A 27,577-nucleotide genomic window follows, 5' to 3' on the forward strand; every position below is an offset into this window, starting at 1 on the left:
TTCTCTGGACTGCACACGAGATAGGAAACTGATTTTTTTATTTCAACACTTTATAAACATCAGCTCGGTTAAGATAATATAGACACTAAATGTATATATACACTAATTCATATTCAACCAAGAAATGGCTTAATTAATATGATAGATATAATTCAGAATTTTTGCACGTACATGTGTAATCTATATCAAGTATTTTATCTTTTGAAAATAGAGAGGGAATCTTTTTTAATTGTTTACTTTCATTAAATTTTGAATTCTTAAAATTACTGAATAAAGTCAGCTTAGCAATGTACTTTTTTGTACTTAATTCCTTGTTGTGACTTTTTTTTTCAAAATTATTTTTTTTCATATCCGATTTATTGTTTTAAAAAAAATCAAACAAAAAACAAAGGACAAAAGAAAGAAATCCTTATTTAGAATGGAATTAAAAGTTTCATGTTATTACTTTGATAATTCAAAGTTATTCATTTCCCGAGAAGGTACTTTTTTCTTTAAATTAAATGTTGAATGTCCACAAACAATTCCTCAAACAAAATTGACCATATATTTTTTAGAGTGTCGCCATAACTTACTTTGACAGATTGTTTCTTATTTAAAGATCAAGAGCTCATTAAGGTATCGATATCAAGTTGCAAGTCCTTTACATTTTCTTAGTTCTTGGAGATTTCTGCTTTCTATTTGTTGTTGGGAAAATGGTGCCACTGGAATTAAAAAAATCTCTCGGGAAAGGGGGCAAATCATTATTTTAGGAAAAGTTGAGGGAGACCCCCCCCCCTTTCAATACCACGTGCATGTGTACACTTGTACAATATAGAGTAGTGTTAATACAAATAAGAACGAAATGTGATTATCGAGTACAATTAATCAGAATTACAAAGTTTATTTACGTTATTCACTCTTTGACACGTTCCCTTACGTGTAAAGTCCGCTGTCTGAAGTCAACTGTCGGGTGTCTGAGATTCCGAAAAATGTCCAATAATGTCTCAATCACCTGAAGATTGTGAAGAAAAATCCTTAATTTAGTCAAAACCAAATAGAACCAAATCTTGATAATTTATTTTTGATAAACTTGGTTCCACTTTGTTAATTTAATTAGTAACTGGTGATGAGACCTGGATATACTATTTTGAGCCAAAACATAAGAGTTCTAACAGAATATGGGCATCAAAGAATGCAAAACATCCTTGTTATATTGCTAAAAGGTTACGAACCGTAAAAAAATGTTGTATGTGTTATTTTCTTTGACAATAAAGGCTCTGTCATGCGAGTTCCTGTGTCAAAGGGCAAAACAATCACAGGTTACTTCTATAAAAATGTTGTTATTAAAAAAACTGAAGAAATATTACGAAAGTCGTCTCCCCAAAACGGGTATGAAGTATATCCGACTTTTGCACGACAATGCACCTGCATACAAAGCACGCATTGTGACCGAGTATTTGGAGGCGGAAAAGGTTACTGTTCTACCACACTCCCCTTTTTTAGCTCTACTGGTCAGAGACCAGAAGAGCTTATGCGATAGTAAGGTGTCCGTCGTCCGTCCGTCTGTCTGTCTGTCCGTCCGTCTGTAAACAATTTTTCAAAATGCTACTCCTCCTACAGTTTTGGTCTGATTTCAGTATAACTTGGCACACAAGTAGACTACACTAAGATACATAATTCTATGTATCGGTTTTTGATTTCAATGAACGGTGTTGTCATGGTTACTAAAAATAGAAATTTCTGTGAAAAACATTCAAAATGCTACTCCTCCTACAGTTTTGGTCTGATTTCAATATAACTTGGCACACAAGTAGACTACACTAAGATACATAATTTAGTGCATCGGTTTTTGATTTCGATGGACGGTGTTGCCATGGTTATTAAAAATAGAAATTTCTGTGAAATTCCTTTAAAACGCTACTCCTCCTACAGTTTGGTCCGATTTCAATATAACTTGGCACACAAGTAGACTACACTAAGATACATAATTTAGTGCATCGGTTTTTGATTTCGATGGACGGTGTTGCCATTGTTATTAAAAATAGAAATTTCTGTGAAATTCCTTTAAAACGCTACTCCTCCTACAGTTTTGGTCTGATTTCAATATAACTTGGCACACAAGTAGACTACACTAAGATACATAATTTAGTGTATCAGTTTTTGATTTCGATGAACGATGTTGCCATGGTTACTAAAAATAGAAATTTCTGTGAAATACTTTCAAAATGCTACTCCTCCTACAGTTTTTATCTGATTTCAATATAACTTGGCACACAAGTAGACTATACTAAGATGCGTAATTCTGTTTATCGGTTTTTGATTTCGATGAACGATGTTGCCATGGTTACTAAAATAGAAATTTCTGTGAAATACTTTCAAAATGCTACTCCTCCTACAGTTTTTATCTGATTTCAATATAACTTGGCACACAAGAAGAGTATACTAAGATGGGTAATTCTGTGTATCAGTTTTTGATTTCGATGAAAGGTGTTGCCATGGTTACTAAAAATAGAAATTTCTGTGAAATACTTTCAAAATGCTACTCCTCTTACAGTTTTGGTCTGATTTCAGTATAACTTGGCAAACAAGTAGACTACACTAAGATACATAATTCTTTATATTGATTTTCTGATTTACTAAAACATTGTTGCCATGGTTACTAAAAATAGAAATTTCCTTGAAATACCTTCAAAATGCTACCCCTACAGTTTTGGTCTGATTTTAGTATTACTTAGCTCACAAGTAAACTACACTAAGATACATTATTCTCTGTACCAGTTTCGGATTTCGATGAACGGTGTTGCCATGGTTACTAAAAATAGAAATTTCCTTGAAATACCTTCAAAATGCTACTCCTCCTACAGTTTTGGTCTAATTTTAGTATAACTTAGCACACAATTAGACTACACTAAGATACATAATTCTCTGTACCAGCTTTGGATTTCAATGAACGGTGTTGCCATGGTTACTAAAAGTAGAAATTTTCTTGAAATACTTTCAAAACGCTACTCCTCCTACACTTTTTCTCTGATTTAAGTATAATGTGGCATACAAGTAGACTACAGAGATACATAATTGGTGTTATTGTTTTTAGCTCTACTGGTCAGAGACCAGAAGAGCTTATGCGATAGTAAGGTGTTCGTCGTCCGTCCGTCCGTCTGTCTGTCTGTCTGTCTGTCTGTCTGTCTGTCTGTCTGTCTGTCCGTCTGTCTGTAAACATTTTCTTCAAAACGCTACTCCTCCTACAGTTTTGGTCCGATTTCAATATAACTTGGCACACAAGTAGACTACACTAAGATACATAATTTAGTGCATCGGTTTTTGATTTCGATGGACGGTGTTGCCATGGTTATTAAAAATAGAAATTTCTGTGAAATTCCTTTAAAACGCTACTCCTCCTACAGTTTTGGTCCGATTTCAATATAACTTGGCACACAAGTAGACTACACTAAGATACATAATTTAGTGCATCGGTTTTTGATTTCGATGGACGGTGTTGCCATTGTTATTAAAAATAGAAATTTCTGTGAAATTCCTTTAAAACGCTACTCCTCCTACAGTTTTGGTCCGATTTCAATATAACTTGGCACACAAGTAGACTACACTAAGATACATAATTTAGTGCATCGGTTTTTGATTTCGATGGACGGTGTTGCCATGGTTATTAAAATAGAAATTTCTGTGAAATTCCTTTAAAACGCTACTCCTCCTACAGTTTTGGTCCGATTTCAGTATAACTTGGCACACAAGTAGACTACACTAAGATACATAATTTAGTGCATCGGTTTTTGATTTCGATGGACGGTGTTGCCATGGTTATTAAAAATAGAAATTTCTGTGAAATTCCTTTAAAACGCTACTCCTCCTACAGTTTTGGTCCGATTTCAATATAACTTGGCACACAAGTAGACTACACTAAGATACATAATTTAGTGCATCGGTTTTTGATTTCGATGGACGGTGTTGCCATTGTTATTAAAAATAGAAATTTCTGTGAAATTCCTTTAAAACGCTACTCCTCCTACAGTTTTGGTCCGATTTCAATATAACTTGGCACACAAGTAGACTACACTAAGATACATAATTTAGTGCATCGGTTTTTGATTTCGATGGACGGTGTTGCCATGGTTATTAAAATAGAAATTTCTGTGAAATTCCTTTAAAACGCTACTCCTCCTACAGTTTTGGTCCGATTTCAGTATAACTTGGCACACAAGTAGACTACACTAAGATACATAATTTAGTGCATCGGTTTTTGATTTCGATGGACGGTGTTGCCATGGTTATTAAAAATAGAAATTTCTGTGAAATTCCTTTAAAACGCTACTCCTCCTACAGTTTTGGTCCGATTTCAATATAACTTGGCACACAAGTAGACTACACTAAGATACATAATTTAGTGCATCGGTTTTTGATTTCGATGGACGGTGTTGCCATTGTTATTAAAAATAGAAATTTCTGTGAAATTCCTTTAAAACGCTACTCCTCCTACAGTTTTGGTCCGATTTCAATATAACTTGGCACACAAGTAGACTACACTAAGATACATAATTTAGTGCATCGGTTTTTGATTTCGATGGACGGTGTTGCCATGGTTATTAAAATAGAAATTTCTGTGAAATTCCTTTAAAACGCTACTCCTCCTACAGTTTTGGTCCGATTTCAATATAACTTGGCACACAAGAAGACTACACTAAGATACATAATTTATTGCATCGGTTTTTGAATTCAATGGACGGTGTTGCCATGGTTACTAAAAATAGAAATTTCTGTGAAATTCCTTTAAAACACTACTCCTGCTACAGTTTTAGTCTGCTTCTAATATAATTAGGCATACAAGAAGACTATACTAAGATACATAATTTATTGCATTGGTTTTTGAATTCGATGAACAGTGTTGCCATGGTTACTTAAAATAGAAATTTCTTTGAAATTCCTTTAAAATGTTACTCCTCCTACAATTTTGGTCTGATTTCAATCTAATTTGGCACACAGTTAGAATACACTACGATACATAATATGTATTTCTGTTTTTTTATTTGGGTGAATGGTGTTGTCATGGTTACTAAAAATAGAAATTTCCGTGAAATACTTTCAAAACGCTACTACTCCTAGTTTTCATTTGATTTCAATATAACTTGTCACAAAAGTAGACAACATTAAGATACATAATTCTATTTATTGTTGCATGTTGCAATGTTTCAAATCCAAGTGCTGCTTTTCTTTTGTTATACAAACAGACCAGTAGAGCTACAGTCTCATCAGAGACTTCTGGTTTGATTTTGTTGAATGATGTTGCCATGGTTACTTAAATCAAAATTTCTGTAAAATTGTTTTAAAAGGCTACTCCTCCTACAGTTTTAGTCTGATATGAAAATAAATCTTGCCACAAAAGAGACTAAACCAAGGATCATTATTCTGTATATTGCTGTTGCAAAGTTTCAAGTCAAAGTGCTACTTTTATCTTCCTTTATAAATACAACCAGTAGAGCTACAGTCTCGTCAGAGACTTCTGGTTCCAGATTTAGCCCCGTGTGACTTCTTTCTGTTCCCTAAACTTAAATTACACCTATGTGAAAAAAAGATACAGATCACAAAATGCCCTTGGGTCTGCAATTTTTCAGTAAATGATGGGTGTCCCTATTGAGGAATATAAAAAATGTTTCCAGAAGTGGATTGATCATTTCAGAGAATTTGTGTCCCTCGCTTAGGGAAAAAAGAAGAGCATGCGCAGTTGGGGGAGGGGGGGCCGGACCCCCCCCCCCCCCCGATTTGTAGAATTATTAAATGTATATACATATGTATTTTGAAGCAAATAAAAAATACTAATATGGATATAAAAATTTGATTGCTTATTCTTTTAATATGTGTATAGAAGATTCTTTTTTATATAGAATATTTATCACACTGTAATAATGATTTTATGAGTTTGTACAAGCCTGACGTCATAACTTTTTCATTTCACATGCTGAATACTGTCATTTAGTAAATCCAAAAAAAAAAAAATCAAAAAGGGTCGTCCTGGATTTAAACCCGGCACCTCTCACATGCTAAGCGAGAGCCATACCCCTAGACCACGGAGGCACTTGATTATACAGTAAATTAAATGCAAACAATGTTTATATTCAAGTTTGATATTGTCAAAATTTTGCACAATACATGGTGTCTAATTTAGCCTTTACTAAACAGTTCTAATAGATGTAATGAGAATATAAAAGTCCACCGACAACCTGTATTATACGTAATAACTCTCCACATGCCCCTGTGCTAAAAATAGTGCCAAGCGACTTTTTATACAATAAATAATAATTTAAAAAAAAAACGGAGCGGGACACTTTGAGAGGGACGAGAGAGGCCCTAGGGAGTTATAGTATAAAATTTCATTGGAAAAGCTTTGAGGACAGACCGATCCAAATTAATATCCCCACTTTCAGTGAAAGCGGGGGAGAAAAATCACATTGAAAAGGTCAACATATAGTGGCCAAAAATATGATATTGTTGTACTTACATATTGTCCCCCGCTTTCACTGAAAGTGGGGGATATTAATTTGGGTCTGTCTGTCCGTCCGTTCGTCCGTCTGTATTTCATTCTGTCTGTAACACTTTCGTTTCTGCGCGATATCTCGAGAACCCCTTTAGTTTTCGCAATGAAATTTTGCACAGCAACTCCCTATGGCCTAAAGAAGAACCCAATTGATTTTGAGGTCAAAAGGTCAAGGTCATAAATTCTGTGTTTTAACACTTTCTTTTCCGCGCGATATCTCAAGAATCCTTCAATTTGAGCTTTTGCACTGAAATTTTACATAACAACTCCCTGTGGCCTAAGGAAGACCCCTATTGATTTTGAGGTCAAAAGGTCAAAGTTCAAGGTCGTAAATTCATATATTCCGTCTGTGTGTAACACTTCTGTTTCCGGGCGATATCTCAAGAAGCTTTTGAACTTTTGCAATGAAATTTTACACCATAACGCCCTAGGGCCTCTCTCGTCTCTCTCAAAGTGTCCCGCCCCGGTTTTTTAAAATTATTTATTGTATTAAAAGTCGCTTGGCACTATTTTTAGCACAGGGGCATGTGGAGAGTTATTACGTATAATACAGGTTGTCGGCGGACTTTATATTCTTATTACATCTATTAGAACTGTTTAGTAAAGGCTAAATTAGACACCATGTATTGTGTAAAATTTTGACAACATCGAACGTGAATATAAACATTATATGTGATCTAATGTTTGCATTTAATTTGCAGTATATTCAAGTGCCTCCGTGGTCTAGGGGTATGACTCTCGCTTAGCATGTGAGAGGTGCCGGGTTCAAGTCCCGGACGAGCCTTTTTTTCTTTTTTTTTTTTTTTTTTTTTGAATTTTTTTGTTTTTTTATTTACTAAATGATAGTCCACACTGCACTTCACTAATCACAAAACAACAACAACAGTATATGCATTGTAGCGCATTGTAAAAGGACGCTAGAAAACTACCAAAGAAAGGGAGAGAAAGACGGGGGGGGGGATTAACAAATTTATAAACCTAATTTTTTGGATACTTGAAGCCTCTTAACAACTGAATCTTTTATATAAATATTTTTGCTTGAAACACATTTCCAACGACCGTGTCTTTGTATACATCTTTCGTCAACATTTGAATTGGCTGCAACAGAAGCACCACCTGACTTAAGTGAATGAATTCCAATATTTAAATTCGGAGCCACAGATTTCAACATACATACAATGTTTTCTTTTGCTGCTGTGTAACTAATGGGTTTATTTCTATTTATCAACTTTGCAACACCTTTGCTTCTGAACACTGGCTTAAAAATAAAATCGGAAGACAACAAATTAATATTTGCTGCAGATACATAACTCAAAAACATATTGTATGGACAAGCGCATGTAACACCCTTAGCTATTAACACTTCGTTACCTTCTCTCAACTGATCATTTTTACTTTTTTCAATAAAAAGCTTTAAATAATCATCTTCAACCAAAATATTGCTACATTTTAAAGAGCTAATTTCGTCGAATCTCAAAAACCCTGCAAATCCTAACAATATCATTGCTAAATTTCTTAAAATCAAAATATCGTCTGTGTCTTTATGCAATGAACATAAACTCTGCAACATATCGTTGTCGATGGGATCTTTTCTACGCACAGGTTTTGCAGTTAATCGTTTTGCCGATTCTTGAAGTGATTTTACAAACAAATTTTCTGTGGGATCATCCAAACCGCATAAACTGTGCATCCATTTGATCGAATAAATTGTAGAATTCACGGTGGAATAAGATGCACCATTATCCAATAAATGGGTTATATATAACGCAACATGCACAGGTTTTGCTGGAATTTCACTGTATCCATGATCGCTGGAAAACTTCTTCCATCGCTGAAAACTGTTTGTATACGCTTTATTTGTATTTTCACTTTTGGAAAACAGAAGATACTTTGACATGTGGTTGCTAAGATTTCCCAGATTACTTGTCAAAGGGACACCACTATCTTGTACTGCTCTGTTTACAAACGACTGCAATTTTAATCCTAAAATCAATAAAAAATTTTAAATCACTCATCACTCATATGTACATATACAATATGTATGAAATACATGTCAACCTTTCCATTTTTTTTTTTTAATAATTAAAATTTAATTTTAAGTGCTACCATTTTGAAATCCAGAGGAAATTTGGCAAATACTGATTTTTTACTTTAACCGCAAATTATTAGCTTTTTCTCTGGTAAATATTCCCAAGACTAAACAAAACTTTTAAATTTTTTACCATCAAACAACATCGGCCAGAATGGAGATGATTTCCATTCTGGAATAATCAGTTGCCTTTGCTTTGTCTGAAACAAATTTGTTTATAACTTTTAAAATTAAATTTGGAGGAGGAACCAACCTATATTGTTTTCCTCTGTCCAACAAGCGTTAAAAGCGTTTATACTTTCTGTGCCTGGACACCAATACTTTGAATTAAATCTAATGCATTTTCTGTTGTAATGTGTGGCAAACCTGTCAATTGTATGCACACCCCACAATTTTTCATAATAATAAAAAATTTCATCATCAATTGACCAATCATCCATATCTGTCAAACGACTCAAACTGTCCGCTTTTTTTATTTTCTGCCCTGGGCTTCCAAATAGGATTTATTTGAATATTGTTTTCTGAACAAGTATTAAAAATTTCATCCGCAATATTTTGCAAGTAAGGTTTTCTACTACCAACTTGTAAAATCCCAGAAACATTTTTGTTATCTGAAATAATTTTGATGTTTTCATTGGTTAAATGTAAAATATTACTCTTGACAACCCTCTTAACAGCTTCTAGCTCTCTCCATGTTGAACTATGCTGACTTTCATTTTCTGTCCAACTACCACACACACTTCCGATACTGATTTTTTCGTTGTCATCCGACATACATTCAATAAAACCACCATAGCCTACATCCGAGGCATCACAAAATAAATGAAAATTGCATACATCTGATGCGTCAAAACTTTCAATAAGACAACCATTTCCGTTCAAAGAATTTAAACTTTCCCGCCAAAATTCAATTTCATTTAAAGCATTAGCGAACATTTTTACCTTTGAGTTCCAACTTGCTCTGCTCATTATGCAATCATACAAATGTCTTGTTTTCAGTCTGGCAATATTTCCAATAACTGCCTTCATTGAAATAATCTAGCCCACAATTTTTGCCAATTCTTTAACTTGGAAGAAAGCACTTTTCATAACTTTCAAATGAACAATGTTTAAACAATTTTTAAAACGCTCAATCCTGTCTTCTGTAATAAAAATTTTACCTTTTGCCATATCCCAGAACAATCCTAACCATATTCGGTCTTGGGTAGGATGCTATTCACATTTATCTTCAGCAAACAAAAATCCTAGCTTTTCAAAATGTTGCTTAACGTAAATGCTAACATATTTTGCGCTATCTAAACAAGATTCAGCTCCAATACCATCATCTAAAAAAGTAATGATTCTCATACCCTTTACTCTCAAAAACTTAACCGGTTCTCTCAGAACTTTCGTAAATATATAGCTGCAGTAGATATACCGAAAGGTAAAACATTAAAAACATAATAATGAATTTTCCCATCGACTTCCCATGAAAACCCTAGAAAATCTCTGTGATCATTGAAAATCTCAATATGATGATAAGCGGATTTAAGATCAAATGTGAAAATAAAATCCCCCCTTTTTTTAACATTTCTTTAGCTACTGAAGCATCTTCATATCTGTACTTAAATTTATGTAAATGTAGATTTATATGTCTGCAGTCAAGTTTTAGGCGTGGCTTACCGTTTCTGTTTCTCGCGACAGTCAGTGGATTGACAACTTTAGGAATATTACAAACCTTTGAAATACACCTCTTCTTTAATAGATTTTCTATTTCCTTTGTAACAAATTCTTTGTCATTCAATGCTGACCTGTTATTACGTAATACTACCAATGGTGGTTCAGTTTTGAATGGAATTCTATAACCTACCTTGATCAATTGAACAATGCTTTCATTCGCTCCCATAGCTTCCCATTCACTCACCTGTGACCTCAAACGCCCAACCAGACTAATAATTTTTTTAAAAATTTCGTCAACTTTTGGATAAATTTTATTTTCAAATTCGCTAACTATTGCATTGAAATTTTCACTTATCTTATTCTCTTCTTTTCTTGGGCAGTCCCGGCTCCAATGGCCCTTCGCCCCACAGTCATAGCATCTGCCTGGCTTGCTTGTAGAATTCTTTTCATCCGTCTCCAAGCGAGAAAAAGTTTCTGCAGGTGGCCTCTTGAAGTAAGGTGCAAATCTGTAAGATCTTCTTTTCAAATATCTGTCCTCTTTTGCTTTCCGTTCTACTCTCATTGTGGCTCGATACATTTTCTTTTCATCGTCGGAGTCGGCCGCAATAGGATTTGTTTCGTATTCTTTTACTACTTTCCATCCTAACTGAGACGTGTCTGCTAACTTTATAAGCTTTTGTCTATTCTTTACTAACTCAATACCTTCTGTGATGCTAGATTTGTCTGACTCGATATTTTCTTTGTTTACCGTGGCTGAACTAAGATGCTGTGTGCTTCTTTTAGTTTTGATAGCACACGCGCCTCATGCTTGTATTGATTTTCATTGCCTTTCTTCCGGAAAACGTAATGGTCGCTGAGATTCTCTTCGATTCTGTTTATCTGCGAAGTTGAGATTTGTTGAATATTCTGCTGAAAATTCGAGAGCTTAGAGTCTATCATGGTCTGCAAACTGTTCAATAAATCTGCTTGCTGTCTAGAAACTGCTAAATTGACTTCTTCAGAAATAGTTTGAGCAAACTCCATTCTCCTAGCGTCCATCCCGCAAAAATTAGACTTGCTCGGGCAGAGCGTGCGCTAGAAACTGAACTCTAACACTACAAGAAAACTATTCAAACACGTCATTATCAAAATCTAATTTCATTGGCTGTTACCCAGTATACAAATGCTACTAATACATAAACGAGACTTCCGTTTCGGTACACACAATTTGTTTACATGTCGTTGGGACAACTATTTCTCGCTATACTATCGTAACGCGAGAAATTATAAGTATTCAGCATTTTGAAATGAAAAAGTTATGACGTCTGGCTTGTACAAACTCATGAAATCATTATTACAGTGTGATAAATATTATGTATATAAAAAGAATCTTCTATACGCATATTAAAGAATAAGCAATCAAATCTTTATATCCATATTAGTATTTTTTTATTTGCTTCAAAATGCATGTATACATTTAATAATTCTACAAATCCAGGGGGAGGGGAGTCCTCCCCCTCCCCCGAACTGCGAAAGCTCCTTTTTTCCCCTAAGCGGGGGACACAAATTCTCTGAATTAGCTTGTTCGTTACAGATTTCATCATACCCTGAAGCTTTATTATTTTTCAGTTTGTTAACTGCTTGCAAGATTTCTTCTGCAGAGATTTGACAATTTAAAGGGGTCGAGTTATTATCGAGGTTGACATCAAAATCATCTACAGCACCTTCATCATTTTCAGATTCATTAATTTTTTTCAAAAAATCGTACATTGCTTTGATATCAACTTCAGTTTTACATCTAGCCTTCGAACTATTTAAAATTCTCCAATATTTATTAATACTACTTTTCTGTAGATTTTCTAATTTTGACGTTATAGATAAAGTATGTTCTTTAAAACATTTATCCATTGTTTTCTTTACTTGTGATCTTAAGATTTTCGGAGTTCCCCAATGTTTTGTGTTTGTTGTCAAGACGTTTTTCTTCTTGCAGTCCGGCATGACGCATTGTACGACGTTATGTTGTTGACGTAATGATGTTGTTAAGTGTGCTCCGGGGTTACCAAACATGTTTATTTTAAAGTTAAGTAAATTGATTTCCATTACATCGAATGGAACGAAACTTCATATATCAACAAAATAAATATCTTTACATATGATAATGTGCTCATTTTGAATTTCTTGAAAGTAGTAAAACGAAGATTGACATGGTCCGCGAACTTTCCGAACAACCCATATATATATAATTATATATATATATATATATATATATATATATATATATATATATATATATATATATATATGTCAGAGAGGTTTTGGCGGTCCAGAAGCATCTGATTAAACATCATCCTAGCTTAATAACATGCAAAGGATTTTTTCATGATTGCTGTCAAATGTGTTTAAAGCAACAACTTTTTTAAAGCGTTGCACTTTACCGGGTATATTATGTTTTGTTTGTTGTATATAAAGACAACTTATTCAAATTTTTACATTTTTTAGATTCAAGATAACTTCAAGACAAAAGTGTCAGCATGACCTGCACAACTCCGAAGGAAAACTTTGTAAAATTTTCTTCACTATTATTAGATGAAGGGACATTTACGCTTGCTGAGAGGGTCAAGCAAGAGATTGCCAAAGATAACACTTGCTTATCGTTTGCTGTATTCATTGAAAGAAACAAGCATACACTTTTTCATCTTTTTGAAAAAAGAAATTGTTGCCAATGCATAACACCGGTATACAGGAATGATAAAGTGATGTCATACGAACAGTGGTCTTGTATGTTCAAAGAAACAAAAAAGAAATGCCAAAGGTCAACGTCAAAAATCCAATGTTGTTGTCAGTTTAGTGTAGATTCAAACTTGGATTTATCAACTCTAGATATATCATTGCTTTCTCTTATTTTGATAAACATTTGCTCTCTTGGTAAGATTGAAAAGGAAAAAGTTAAACATATACGAAAGCAAAGAAACAAATATTTTGCACATTCATCAATGACAGAAATGGATGAAAATACGTTCCTCAAAGAATTCAAGGACACAAAATGCACTTTGGAAACTATTGGAAAAATAATAGGAGATGAAATGCATAAAAAGATCAAAAAACAAATTGAAGACCTAGAGGCAGCCACAATAAGTAATAATCTTTGTAGGCATCTCATCGGTATGCTTCATCTTCAGAAAGAAACAAGTAGAGAAGATATAGAAAGAATAGAAGGAAAACTACTTCATATTCAAAATACATTGGAAGAGATTCGGGTAAGTTTTAAGCAAAACCAATGCTGCATTCTGAATTATAAAGAAACATGAAAGCAGATAAGCGAATATAAACATGATTTTGATTATAGGATAAGGAAAAAGGCCTCGAGCGTGAACAATATGAAGCTCAAGGAGCGAGACCGAAAACAAAATCTCATAACTGTAAAAAGGAACAACCAGGAGGTACAATTTTGAATACTAGTATACTTCGTATATGAGGAAAACATTCCTTGTATTTCATTAATGTGTAAAACGAGAACATATCGCATCTCTCATTAGACATTTTTTCAGCATATATCTCAAGTCTAAATTTACCATTTATTACACTTTGAGATGATGTCAAGAGAAATTTTTGGTCTTACTGGCGCTAAGGCTCACCTGCGCCACTTTGCTACTACTTTTCTTTATCACCAGGTTTTCACCCTATTATTCTCTAAGTCCATTATCGCCCAACCCTACCCTGGTAGTCATTATTCGCACAGACTTTACACTACCTGAGGATACTTCCACATCAATATGACTAATCATTCCTTTGCTGTTTTTATGAAAAGATTTTAAAGATTTTTTTTCCTAAATGCTTGTTTTAATCTTCGATTACCTATTGTGGCCCTAACCTACATCCGGGGTCATAATTTTTTATCTACACAATGTTATGAAGCTTTCTCATAAGTCTTCTTGTCCAGTTGTTCTTGAGAAAGAAATTTTTGAAGTTGTTTCCTATATAAACCTATGTAAAACAACTATTGTTGCCCCACCCTTACCTCGGAGGCCATGATTTGAACAAATTTGAACCTACATTAGTTAGGTTTTCACATACCTACTCTAATCTTGCCTTTTCTTGATTATTTCAAAAGAGTGTGGCCCTTCATTTAAAAAAAAATTCTTTTCACAGAAATGCTTTGGGGCAGGTTTTGCTAAAATATGGTTCTAGAAAAGAAGTCAAGAATGTGAAAACTGATATCTCAATAAAAATGGAACGCTTTAGATTAGTCATTTTACAAAACTCTATTAAAAATATGTAAGAAGTTGATTCCTTACTTCGCGGCTTTGAATCCCACTGCGGGTCATGGATACCGGTCCTTTAGATGAGACCGTAAAAACCGAGGTCCCGTATTGCAGGAGGTGCTGGCACGAAAAAAAAAAACCTTACTGCTCAAAGACTTTAAGTGCACTGTACAGGTCTTAAATTGCAGCCCTCCACCGACAAGTGGTGGCATCTCAATGTGAGTAAAAATTCTTGAAGGAGCGTTAAAAAACAACGAACAAATCAGTCGTGGAAATAAAGTATCATTTACTAGTTCTTAAAAGGGTCATTTTCAGAACTGATAAGAGTTCTTGATTGAAAATCCATGCACATGATTTGGATCAAAAGAAAATTCACGACCACAAACTGGCAATTGGAACTGTATATGTTCAAAGACAATATTCTTTCATTAATTGAAATGTACTAGACGTTATTCTTTCATTAAATAAAATGTACTATATGTCTTCATCTGTAAATTGTAACCAAGCATACTGGATAATGTTATTTGAAATATCATTTTTTTTTTCATTTATTCCCATTTTATATTTATGTAGAGACTTCTGATGAGGACGTTTGGAACAACATTCTGATACGCGTCTTAACAAGGGAGTTGCAACCGGGATCAAAAGGAATTCCTCTTCAGAAGCTGGAAACGTCTTTTCGAAGTGACTACGGCTCTTTGAATGGGGTACCAAAATCGTTTAAGGATGTTGCTGGCATAAGGCTCCTCCGATTTCTTCAAAATTTCAAGGAAACGTACACTGTTGTTCAGATTCAATCTAAATGGATTGTCACCTTAAAAACATCGCCACATTATGAAGAATTGTATCAGAAAGAGACTAGAAATGAATATGAAGTTATGTTTGATGGCACACAAAAAAATTTTAACGATCTTCCAGAGCAAACGTTCGCAAACATTACTTCATCTAGGGCTGATAAATCAAATCCAAAACCTTTACATCAAACAGAGAGCAGTGAGGATACTTCATTTCAAAAGACAGAAGACTTTAAAAAATCTTATGCTTCCATTACAGCATCTGGAGTCGCAAGTGATAAAACCGAAGACGAAAAGGAAAAGGACATGAGCAGAAAATCGCCATCGCGTTCATCATGTAGTGACATTGAAAATTTCATGGAATATGTAAACAATTTTCAACGAGGGCATTTTATTTTGTTTTGCTCAAAACTTTCAAATTTGAAATATGTTGAGGCTATTTCTTTGGTACGGTGGCTATGTGTGTTTGATTTTGATGAAAACAGCAGAAGTGATGGTATGTTATCAAGAATTGAGGATAAAATTAGAGAAAGAAGACCATTGCACGTTTGTACATGGAAAGATACTCCACAACTTTCGCACAAAGGAACTCAGTGGTGTCTTTTACGGGGCTCTGTTCAAGAGGCCGAAAGTAGAACACCCTCTGATTATAAATCATGGATGGCAAATATTCGCCAGGATTACGAAAAACATTTAAACGAAATTACAAAGTTTTCAGACTTCACAACTCTAAAAGCTGTTGTTTTCTGGCCAAACGATGAAAATATTCAGTTCATGTTTTGGGCTTTGTTGAAAATGGTAGAAATACTAGGCATAGATGTGATTCTGTGCGATCATTTACTCAATCAATCGACAGATGAACAATCTTTTCTTAAAATCATCCAACCTAATTTTGTTATCAAACAACCGTTACAGGATATATTCAGGCATATGTCAGTTGTGTTGAATGCCAACAAAAATTGCTCGCAAAAGCAGCATGTATATCAATTGCCTACTGCAGATGGAACAAACAATCCAGGCATTGATGATAAAATGGCAGCCGATTTGCGAGAAGATCTTCATGTCCTGTACTTAAATAATCCCTACCAAAGAGGTAGCGAAGAAGATTTCAGTTTGTTTGACTTGGAAGAAGAAGAGAAGAACTTTCTTCGTGGAGGAAATCTTCACTGGTTTGCTTTCTACGAAGCAGGTGTTGGACATTTTGCTGCAGAGAGGGATCTCACAAAATTGATAGTTGAGCGTATAAAAACAAAATATATTGATACATTCAAATCTGGAAAAATTACCGTTTTTCATGAGCCTGGATCAGGTGGAACTACCTTAGGTCAACAAATATTGTGGTCACTTCGAACAGAGACACCATGTTTGCAAGTTGAAATGAACATGACGTCAACAGTTCCCTCCCTTATCAACAGAATAGAGGTAATATCTAAGAAAACCAATCTTCCACTTGTGCTGCTCATTGACGGTGATGATAGACATAAAGTGAAAGGACTTTACAATCTTGTCAATCATCTCATGGTCATTTTTATACATATTCGAAGACTCATAGTAAAACCAAAAACGATCAGTGAAAATGAATTCTGGCTTCCTGGAAAAGTTTCCCGACAAGAAGTTAAGAAACTTGCAATTAAATTTACTTGTCATTGCGACAGTGATTTAAAGAAAGATAAAATCACTGACTTGGTTAAGGATGTTGAACGTGGCAAACTACGTTTAATGTATGAATTTGGGATGACAGTGTTTATGGAAGATTTCAGGGGAATCCATTCCTACGTAAAAGGATATCTTCAACTGGATGAAAACCCTCAACACGATCGAGAACTTCAACCATGGCAAAAAATCCTTGGTTACCTTTCATTAGTTTACTATTATGGGCAAACATCAATCCCATGTCAATTTTTTGTTACGCTTCTGTGCTGGCAGAATAATTACGATGTTGGCATAGAAGATTTTCCATTTCAAGTACGACAATTTATTGTATCTTGTAGGTTTGAAGGAAAACCAAACTGCATTAGAATTTGCCACTACGTTGTGGCAAAAGAAATCCTTGAACAACTTCTGACATGGAGAAAACGAAAACTTCAGAAAGATGAAAAAACCAGTAAATATGGTCTCAGTCATACGGCTAAGATGGGAATGTACGACTTTGTTATCCATTTGTTAGACGACATCAGAAATCGAAAAATAAAGACCTCTGTCAAATCTGGACGAATAACTGATATACTGACACGGACTCTAATTGTTCGATACAATCGTGATGTGGAAGACAATGAATTGGTGCGGGGAAGAATTTCGAGACTTCTTGAAGATATACCTTGCAAAGCACCTTTTACAGAGCGAATTAATATTTTAAAGAAAATAACTGAAATATTCCCAAGTGATCCTAATTTTCATGCCCATTTAGGAAGAATGTACTCCATTTGTCGCCCTGAAGATGAAAAAAAAGCAGAGGATTGTTTCGCTACAGCAGTCAACTTAGTGGCAAGGATGAAAGAAATATCAGATTTTGATGAAAGTAAAAAACTGACGATGAAATACGTATATCATATGTATGGTATTTTCTGCAATCAGAAAATAACAAAGCTAACAAAGAAACAACAATTGCAAGCAAAGGCAAAACTGGCACCAGAGGACTTTGATAGGATAATGGAAACTCTTCTTGCTCATGCAAAGGATGCTTGTCTTTATTTCTCGAAGACAAGAGCCATAACTCTATATGGCTTTGAGGATGGTTATGGCTATGTTGGAGAAATGACAACACGATTACTTATTTGTGAATTTGTACATCGACAGACTTTCTTTAAGGATTTGAATGAAGTATATACCCATAGAGTTGAAATGGTAGATTTCGTGAAAGAGAGTATTACAATAATTTTGGAACTGATTTATCAGTGTTATAGCTGTGTTAATCCTGATGATCTTCATGTGGAATTCTTGAGGAAAATTCATTGGTATAATGCTCTTTTCGAATCAATCATGATTACATATGACTTGGACAATCTTATGAAAACCGAGAATGTTCATACGCGTCGGGTGCATAATGCAGTGACAAAACTTCAGTTTGGGGTGGAGAGCACATTACACACCCTAGATTGTATAACTTCAGCCTCGAGTATAAATGAAATTGTTCGGAATTGTGAAAAGAATTTCAAAGACTTAACTTTTGAAGATATAGACCTTAAAAGAGCAGCCATTGATTTGGATTATAAGGACTGGCTCCATGCAATTCGACATAAGAAATTCGTCCAGATTTACAGTCTTGAGGATGTTTTACTTCAAGTTCGATTCTGGCATGAACTGCTTAAAAGTCCAAGTTCAAAGCTCTACCTGTTTATATTACTTAGTGTTCTCGGTTTTGGGGATATTGAGGAGAGCAATCCAAGAATAGAACTATTGACTGAGGCAAAGGAAATTTTGGAAGATTTGACCAAAATAGGCAGAACAATATCTCGACAACGATCGCCAAAGGAATGGCTTGGAAGAGGACCTGGGATTCGTTGTCTTATACCAGCTAGATTTGACTACAAAGCTTGTGAAACTGAGGATCAATATTATGACTCGGAATATAGTGACAGGGTTGTTCTCAAAGGTACAATCTGCCGACCAAATGAAAAACGACAAACTGGATTTATAGAGCTGGATCTTGGGGATAACATAACTCCAATTCGTATCCATTTTGTACCGATTAGAACAATTGGACCTCTTATTGGTAAAAGATATGCTGGAGAACGTGTTGAGTTTGTTTTGGCGTTTACTTACGCTTCTGGTTACAATGCTTTCAATGTAGCTCTTTTAAAAAAATATCCCTGTGTTTGCTCTCGAATGGTGGAGATTACCAGTGACAAAAGACAAGCCCAGTGTTTATGTGGAGAGTATGTTTCGCGAGAAGATGAATAGAATGAAAGGGATTTGCTATGAACATACTTAAATCGAGTGAATCATTTGAAACTTTGATTGTTATTATTATTATTTGGGAGGGGGGGGGGGGCTTAGAATGTCATTTTACAAAATCTGATCACATGGCAAAATTCTCATTCTTTTAATTGTCATTTATCTACATCACAGTCTCAATGTACATTTAACGCAATCTTCTGAAATGCTTTAATTAGCGATGCTCAGAGCATGCTTAAAAGACTTGGCAGATAGCCAAATAGCCAATTATTTTTCTATTTAGTGTCATAAGAAATAGATGGCACATCACCAAGCCTGTCCTCCACAGATATAAAATATTTTTATCTACATCTTTTCATAATTAAATGAAGTGTGATAGTCTTGTTATGAATATATTTTATTGTGTAATAGATAAAAAGCAATTGCATAAAGTTCTGACAACATCCTTTTTTCTCATTTAAAAACATATGCATTGTTAATGAAATATGGAGATAATGAACAGTATTCAAGTTCAAAGTCCATTTCAACAATACATATTGGGAGCAGAGCAAACACGGACCTCCAAAACATCAAAGATGGGATTAAGTGCCAAGGAGTGAGCATCCCCTGTCGACAGTTCCTGCCCACCGTGTGCTCCCTCTCATGATTGGTAAAAATGGAAAAAAAAATCCAAGAAAATTCAATGTGTGAATAATGGCCTAACAATTAGAATGAAAAACGTCAATCTGCATTTGTCTTAATGATGAAATGTATGGAGATAACGAACAGTATTCAAGCTATAAATTCACATGTACACAATGTATAAATTCCCAAGTAAAACTTTGAAATCGTATTGTTGCCCACTCTGCCTGCAGGACAGTCTATAGGGAACTTAAACTATCTCCCTAGTGAGCTAGTTTTTCTAGTGAAGAGTCTCCCTCGATTTCAGGCTAGTTAAGCTACGGCGAGTCTGTATAGCCCTTGGATGGGTGACTACTTCATGTAACAAGATGATGGCTAGAAGGACACCGGACAAAATGTGATCAGGAAAACTCACCTTAGCTCTCCGCTCAGGCGAGCTCATGAAAATTTACTCCCATAGTATTATTATACTGTGGGGTAAACTTATATTACAGAAATAAGTGAACCAGTTATAATATAATTTAAAAATGTACATTTTTTTTATGCTGAACATACACTTTTGTTAATAGATATATTAATAAATTTAAAAAATTAAAAATTAAAATCAAAAGCCTGAAAGGCTTCAATGACGTCGAAGAAGAAAAACAATTTCAAAAGATCATTTTGAAATTGAAGATAGCAATAAGTCAAGTGAGTGACTCAGGGGACATAATAAAAAAAATAGTTTAAACAAAATATCACAATTACAGTCTGGAGCCTTATGTCATGGTCCGAATGGAGCAGGGTTCGAATTGACCAGACACCGTCGAACATGTTCATGCTAAATTCTTTTCAGTCAGTTGAAGAACTATGAAGGATTTCATGAATTTATATAACATTTTTTCTAATTGCCAATGTCAAAGCATTGTATTAGTGATTGCATCTAAACTACAACCAACACTCTGTTCTGTTACAATTACGATCGAGTTACGATCGGGCGTGGTATACGGTATACTGGGAAATGGAGGAAATGGAGAAATACAGCAATACTGGTCAATATCATCGGTTTTTAGGATAGAGTTGGTTAGAAGATTGTATAAGTAAAGCTAAGATTTAGAAATTCAATCTTTTTTGTCTTGTAGTATTCGTGTTTATGTAATTTTGTAATTATTTTACCTCCTGTTGTGTTGTTTATGTTGCACGGTTATCGTTCCGAAATGTTATTCATGTCATTCAACGCACCCTTTCTGTAAAAATTCATCCGCAACAACCATCACGTTTTTCTTGTGTGAGAATAAAACATAATATTGTTGTTTGCAATAGAATTAATTGCAGATATAATTGATGCAATTTTATTTTCAAGCCATTATTCATTTTGAGCGTTTTCAAAGAAATTGGTTTATAGCTATTGCTATTTTCTATTGCGGATGCATCGACTAACACATTCGGTCGTGTACATATCCGGTTGCGATTTCAACTGGGCGCTTGCTAGATGACGTTCGAGCTCCAAGAGCTCGACGTCATAAAAAAAGAAAGAAAAACATTTTACAGGATATATTGAATTAAAAATGACTTGATAGATTGTTCTGTGTATATGCATTGAAATTTGGGTAATTTATTCATACAGGTAAATCTACCTGTATCCCTTAAAGGGCCCCTTAATTGGGTGTGATAATTAGATGTTAATTTTGGCGAGTAGCTGTTCGGGGAATAAGCCATCTGAAGGCGGTGCTCAGGCTTTAAGATAAAACGTTTTTATTTTTTGTGTATTGTTGTTTGTTATGAAAGTATAACATATTACACACATTCATTTCAAATCAAACATTATACTTTCATGCTTCACATTGTATTAATTTAAAAACACCATACACAACATTTTGTACAAGTCACAAGAAATTTAGAAAAACATGTAATTTTATATTAAATAATTCAAATAGATATCAAAATACAGAGGAAAAGTGCATTTTAAGCATGGAGTAGATGCTCTCTTTGAGTTTTTTTTTAATCATAATTCTAGATAACCTTTTTGATCTGGTTAATCTCAGGCAGCATTTGAACTTTGATATAATGACATACTGAAGATTTCCTGTTTTATTTCACAAAAAAAGTCTCTTTATGCATATGATCCTTAATTGTTCTGAACTCCTGTGGTTCAGCAGTAAGCTTCTTATCATTTCTAGTTGCTCCATGGGTTATAAGATGACTGTATTTGAATATGGAATTTTAGGGAAAGTAAAATTTTAAAAACCTGTAGAAAAAAAAAGAAGTAATGATGGCACTGCAAAGAAATATATCTCATTGCAACAAAATTTTATTGAAAGATCACCATTTCTTACAATGAATACATTACAAACATCAATCACTGAATCACTGTCCTTGACTATTGAACATCTTTACCTTCTTTTCACATCCAATATAACTGTAGTATGCATTAGAGTGAAAGAGCAGTGATAACCTTCAAATTGTGTCCTGAACATTACACTACCATTACATTACCCTTTTCTTTTACCCTGGAATATATTAGGTTTTTCTTTCTTGCCTTTGAAATAATAAACTGATAGTCATATAAATCAACCCCACAATTTGAAATCTACAAAAATTTATGCACTCATGTAAATTTGACCTTGATTTTTTTAAGCTTACATGAAAAGACACATTTTCATGTACATGATAGATCAAAAGATCAAATTGTTCTTCACAAATTCTGTCATCAGCATTCAATTTGATAAGAAGTTATCCTAGTAAGATGGGGACCCTTTATCATATGTCCCTTTTTTAAATGATTAAAGTTACTGTGTTCATTTACATATAATACAATGGGATTCATATTAATTTTAAAATTTTAGTAGAATTTGGATATTGGATGTTACAGTGGACCTTAAATTCAGATATTCGGATGCCAGATGCTACATCTTCAGGACAATTTTTTTAAAGATATTTTGTCTCTTTCATCTGGTACATGTATTCTGCATTTCAGATCATCTTTTTTCAAAACAAAATGCATTTTTACTTTATGGTTATGACATTAATTTTAGCTAGGTTATTACTGATATGTATGCACAAGACTTTCACTTCTCTGATGAGGGAGAAATTACATTATTGCATTGAATAGGGAAACTTATACATGTATATATCAATAATGTTTTTATTGACAAAAATATTTTTTTACAGTATACATATACTGCTATTTATAGACATGGCATTGGCTTTTTTGCACAGTATTTTAAACACAAATTGTTATTATAATTTTTCCATTGAATCTGTAATTTGAAAACATAAAAAACAAGAGGCCCAAGGACCTTGAATCACTTTTTTGATAAACTGTACAACCTATCACTTCTATTTGAAGCCTCTAATTATCCTGTATATTTCGATAGAGCCTTGAAATTCCAAAGGTTACATAGGTCATCATGACCTACATTTTAGATAAAACACTCCGAGAACCCAAGATGATTCTTAGCCAATTACAATGTAGTATCTGAGAGTAGGTCATGGTGACCTACTATCACTTGACATTCTCTGAGAACCCAAGATGCATCAACTGACTAGGTTTGATCATTCTAAGCCAAATTGTACCTGAAATATTTATATAAAGTCATAAAATTTCAAAGTAGGTCATGTTGACCTACTTTTCAGTTGACATACTTTGAGGACCCAAGATGCATTAACTGACAAAGTTTGATGATTCTAAGCCAATTAGTACCTGAAAAAATATTAATATCAGGTCACAGTGACCTACTTTTCAGTCGATGTACTCCAAGCATCCAAGAAGCATCAACCAACAAAAATTGATGACTCTAAGCAAATTAATACCCGAAAAATGTAAGTCAGAGTGACCTACATTCAAATCAACATACTTCAAGGACCAAAGATGCATCAACTGACAAAGTTTGATGATTCTAAGCCAATTAGAACCTGATATATGTAAATAAAGCCATAAAATTTCAAAAATAGGTCACAGTGACCTACTTTTCAGTCCACTAACTCTGCGGAACCAAGATGCATCAACTGACAAAGTTTGGTGATTCTAAGTCAATTAGTACCTAGAAATCTTTAAATAAAGAAATATTGAGGTGACAGTGACCTACTTTTCAGCCAACTTACTCCGAGGACCCAAGATGCATCAACCGACAAAGTTTAATGATTCTAAGCCAATTAGTACCCCAAAATATTTCATTATAGCCATATAAATTGAAAAGTAGGTCCCCATGACCTACTTTTCAGTAGGCATACTCTGAGATCCCAAGATGCATCAACTGACAAATTTTGATGACTTTAAGCTAAATAGTACATGAAAATACATGTATTTAAATACAGTCACAAAATTTCAAAAGAAGGTCACAGTGATCTACTTTTCAGTTGTTGTACTCTGAGGACCCAAGATGCATCATTTGACAAAGTTTGGTGATTCTAAGCCAATCAGTACCTGAAATATTTAATAAAAGCCATAAATTTTCAAAAGTAGGTCACAGTTACCTAATTTGACTTACTCCAAAGACCCAAGATGCATCAACTGACAAAGTTTGATAATTCTAAGCCAAATAGTACCCAAAATATTTAAATAGAGCCATAAAATTTCAAAAGTAGGTCACGGTGACCTATTTTTCAGTTGATGTTTTTCGTGGTCTAAAGATGCATCAACTTACAAAGTTTTATGATCATTGGCCTTAAAATGTCCAAAATATGCATCTAAATCATTTGAAAAAGAATGGCCACAAAATTTCAAAAGTAGGTCACCATGACCTACATTTGAGTCAACATGATATGAGGTCCCTAGATGCATCAACTGACAAGATTTGATGATCCTAGTCCTTATTAGTAAGCAAAATATCAACATTTTAATAAAATGTAATTTTTGGTCAACTTTGAAGTGACCTTGAGACCATGTCCTTATCCCCATGGTGATGCCTTGAACAAATTTTAATCTACAGCATATCCTCATCCCTGTATGTAAGTTTTGTGATAATCTGCCCAGTGGTTCTTGAGAAGGAGACTTTTTTAGCAACCAGTACTTTTGGTTTTATTTACCTAATTATCTCCCCCTGTTTAAGGGTCATAACCCTAGTTTTAGTATAAACAGGAGCCCTTGGGCCAAGGATACCCTGTGACAAATTTGACAATAATTGGTCAAGGGGTTCTTGAGTTTTGGCCCATATTCTAAAAAGTGTACGCACACCACACAAATGGCCATAGCATTAGCTCTTTGAGCTTTTGGCTCAGAAGGGCTAATGATGAGACTATAGCTCTACTGGTTTGTACTTATAACAGAAGAGAAAGTAGTACTTGCACTTGAAACTATGCAACAGCAATAAATAGAACTAGAACTGTCCAAAATGGACAAATACCTGCCACAGGGTTTTTCAGAGAAGGTGCCAAGTCACTAATACTAGTATTTAATGGATCTAAGAGGTGTTCACAATTTGTTTAAACATTTAGAGTGAAAATTTACCAGTAATTGCTCATTATATTTTTTAATGAATGAAACTAAAGCACAGCCTAATAAAACATCAATACTTATGATAACATTTTTTTTATTACATTGAAAAAATAAATAACAATTTTTCAAGTATTCCTCTCAACATTATTCTCCATAGGAAAGATACAGCCAGACATGAATTATGAACTTTTTTCTGTCAGTGACCTTGAACTTGCACAAATGACCTTGGGTCAAGGTCATGACACATCCTTAGGTCATTAGCAATCTTTGTGTAAAATGGAATCTCACCAAGTTTATCCATAAGAAAGATACTGACCAGACACAAATTATGAACTTTTTCTTTCAGTGACCTTGAACTTGCCCAAAGGACCTTGTGTCAAGGTCATGACACACCCTCAGGTCATAAGCAATCTTTTTGTAAAATGGGAATTCACCAAGTTTATCAATAAGAAAGATATGGACTGGACACAAATTATGAACTTTTTCTTTAAGTGACTTTGAACTGCCTATATGACCTTGGCTCAAGGTCTTGACACACCCTCAGGTCATAAGCAATCTTTTTGTAAAATGGGAACTTACCAAGTTTATCAATAAGAAAGATATGGACTGAACACAAATTATGAACTTTTTCTTTCAGTGACCTTAAACTGCCTATAAGACCTTGGGTCAAGGTCTTGACACACCCTCAGGTCATAAGCAATCTTTTTTTACAATGGAAACTTACCAAGTTTACCCATAAGAAAGATATGGACAGGACACGAATTATGAACTTTTTCTTCCAGTGACCTTGAACTTGCCCAAATGACCTTGGGTCAAGGTCATGACACACCCTCAAGTCATGAACAATCTTTGTATGAAGTAGTAGATTCTAATGTTCCTCCATAAGAAAGATATGGACCGGAAACGTTTGCACAGTCAGACAGACAGACAGCTAGACAGACGGACGGGCAGACAGACAAGGTGATTCTTATATACCCCCCAAACTTTGTTTGTGGGGGTATAATAAAGGTCCTTGGTTTAGTCTCTTTGTTGCAAGATTTATTGCAATCAGACTAAAACTGTTAAAGAAGTAGCCTTTTGAAAGAATTTCACCAAAATTTCTTTTTTTAAGTAACATGGCAAGACTGCCAAAAACCAATAAGCAGACAGTGAGACTTATGTATCTCAGTGTAGTCTGCATGTGTGCAAAGTTATATTGAAGTCAGATAAAAACTGTAGGAGAAGTAGCAATTTGAAAGCATTTCAAAGAAAATTCTATTTTTAGAAAATATGGCAACATCATTGGCCTAGAAAAAATGTTTGTTTCCACTTTCAGGCTGAAAAAAATTAGGGTAGGTAGGTAGGCAAATTTTTTTTTGATTTATTTTTTTACTTACTTTAATCAAAACATCTATAGAAGTAACACTAATGACATAAGAAATGGTGCTTTCAAGATTTTTATGACTTAAATTTATAGTAGAATTTTTCATGCATGACAGGGACCAACAAAACATGAACTTTATTCTCATATTAACTGACAAAGCAGTGAAGAGAAGATATGTACAATACATGTATATTAAACAGAAAATATTACATGCATGAAGAAAGGATAACAGAGAGTAATACAAATGTATCAACCAAGAGAGCCAACTCTCTCAATTATAATATCTACCAATTTACAAATTTTGCTAAGTTGATTAATATTTGTTACATTAAAAAGCATTTCAAATTTCAAAACATTTGGATTCGATTGAAAATATGTTGACAAATACATAAGTCTTGAGTTCTTTATAGACACGTCAGTACATTTAAATAAGTAATAAAATTCATCCCCAATTTCATTGCAGTTACATAATTTACAAATTCTATTTTCTCTGGGGATGTTAAACTATCTACCAGTCTCAATAGGTAATTTTGTATTCCCAGTTCTAAAACATAGGTTATGACAGATTACGAAGCTCACCTCAATGAATGTTATCTTTAAGTAAGGCAAATTTCACATCATATTCTTTTTTTTAGTTAGTGTACATCCCAAGATCAATATCCATGCAAGTTTGGTTTAAGTACGACTTATAGTTACTTGGAAATAGGCCTGTTCAAGAAACGTTTATCCTGTTTACTAATCAAGAAAATTTTGGTCAGTTATAACATCCAAAATAAGTCTGGAAGTTTTCATCCTTAGATGCACCATCTATGCAAGTTTAATCATAACAGGCCATAATGTTATATAGCTACTCAAAAAAAATTCTTCGGGTCACTCATCTGGAAAATGTAGGTCAGATTTAGAATCCAAAGCAAGTCTGGAAGTGACCATCCCTAGCTACATCATCCATGCTAATTTGGTTAAAATATGGCTAAAAT

General features: G+C 34.2%; 1 protein-coding gene and 1 pseudogene across 1 annotated transcript; one reads left to right on the forward strand and one right to left on the reverse strand.

The window, feature by feature from the left end:
- Window positions 1-9,907: 9,907 nt before the first annotated feature.
- Window positions 9,908-11,309, reverse strand: LOC133192880 (uncharacterized; annotated as a pseudogene).
- A 4,081-nt stretch (window positions 11,310-15,390) lies between these two features.
- Window positions 15,391-19,206, forward strand: LOC133192881 (uncharacterized). Its single transcript, XM_061328886.1, has one exon. It carries the CDS (start codon window positions 15,391-15,393, stop codon window positions 19,204-19,206), a length of 3,816 nt encoding a protein of 1,271 aa, XP_061184870.1.
- Window positions 19,207-27,577: the final 8,371 nt, after the last annotated feature.

The sequence above is a fragment of the Saccostrea echinata genome, unplaced genomic scaffold, assembly GCF_033153115.1.
Source record: "Saccostrea echinata isolate AGI-Se365-2 ecotype Australia unplaced genomic scaffold, CSIRO_AGI_Sech_v1 ptg000025l, whole genome shotgun sequence".
In the NCBI taxonomy this organism is placed as follows: domain Eukaryota; kingdom Metazoa; phylum Mollusca; class Bivalvia; order Ostreida; family Ostreidae; genus Saccostrea; species Saccostrea echinata.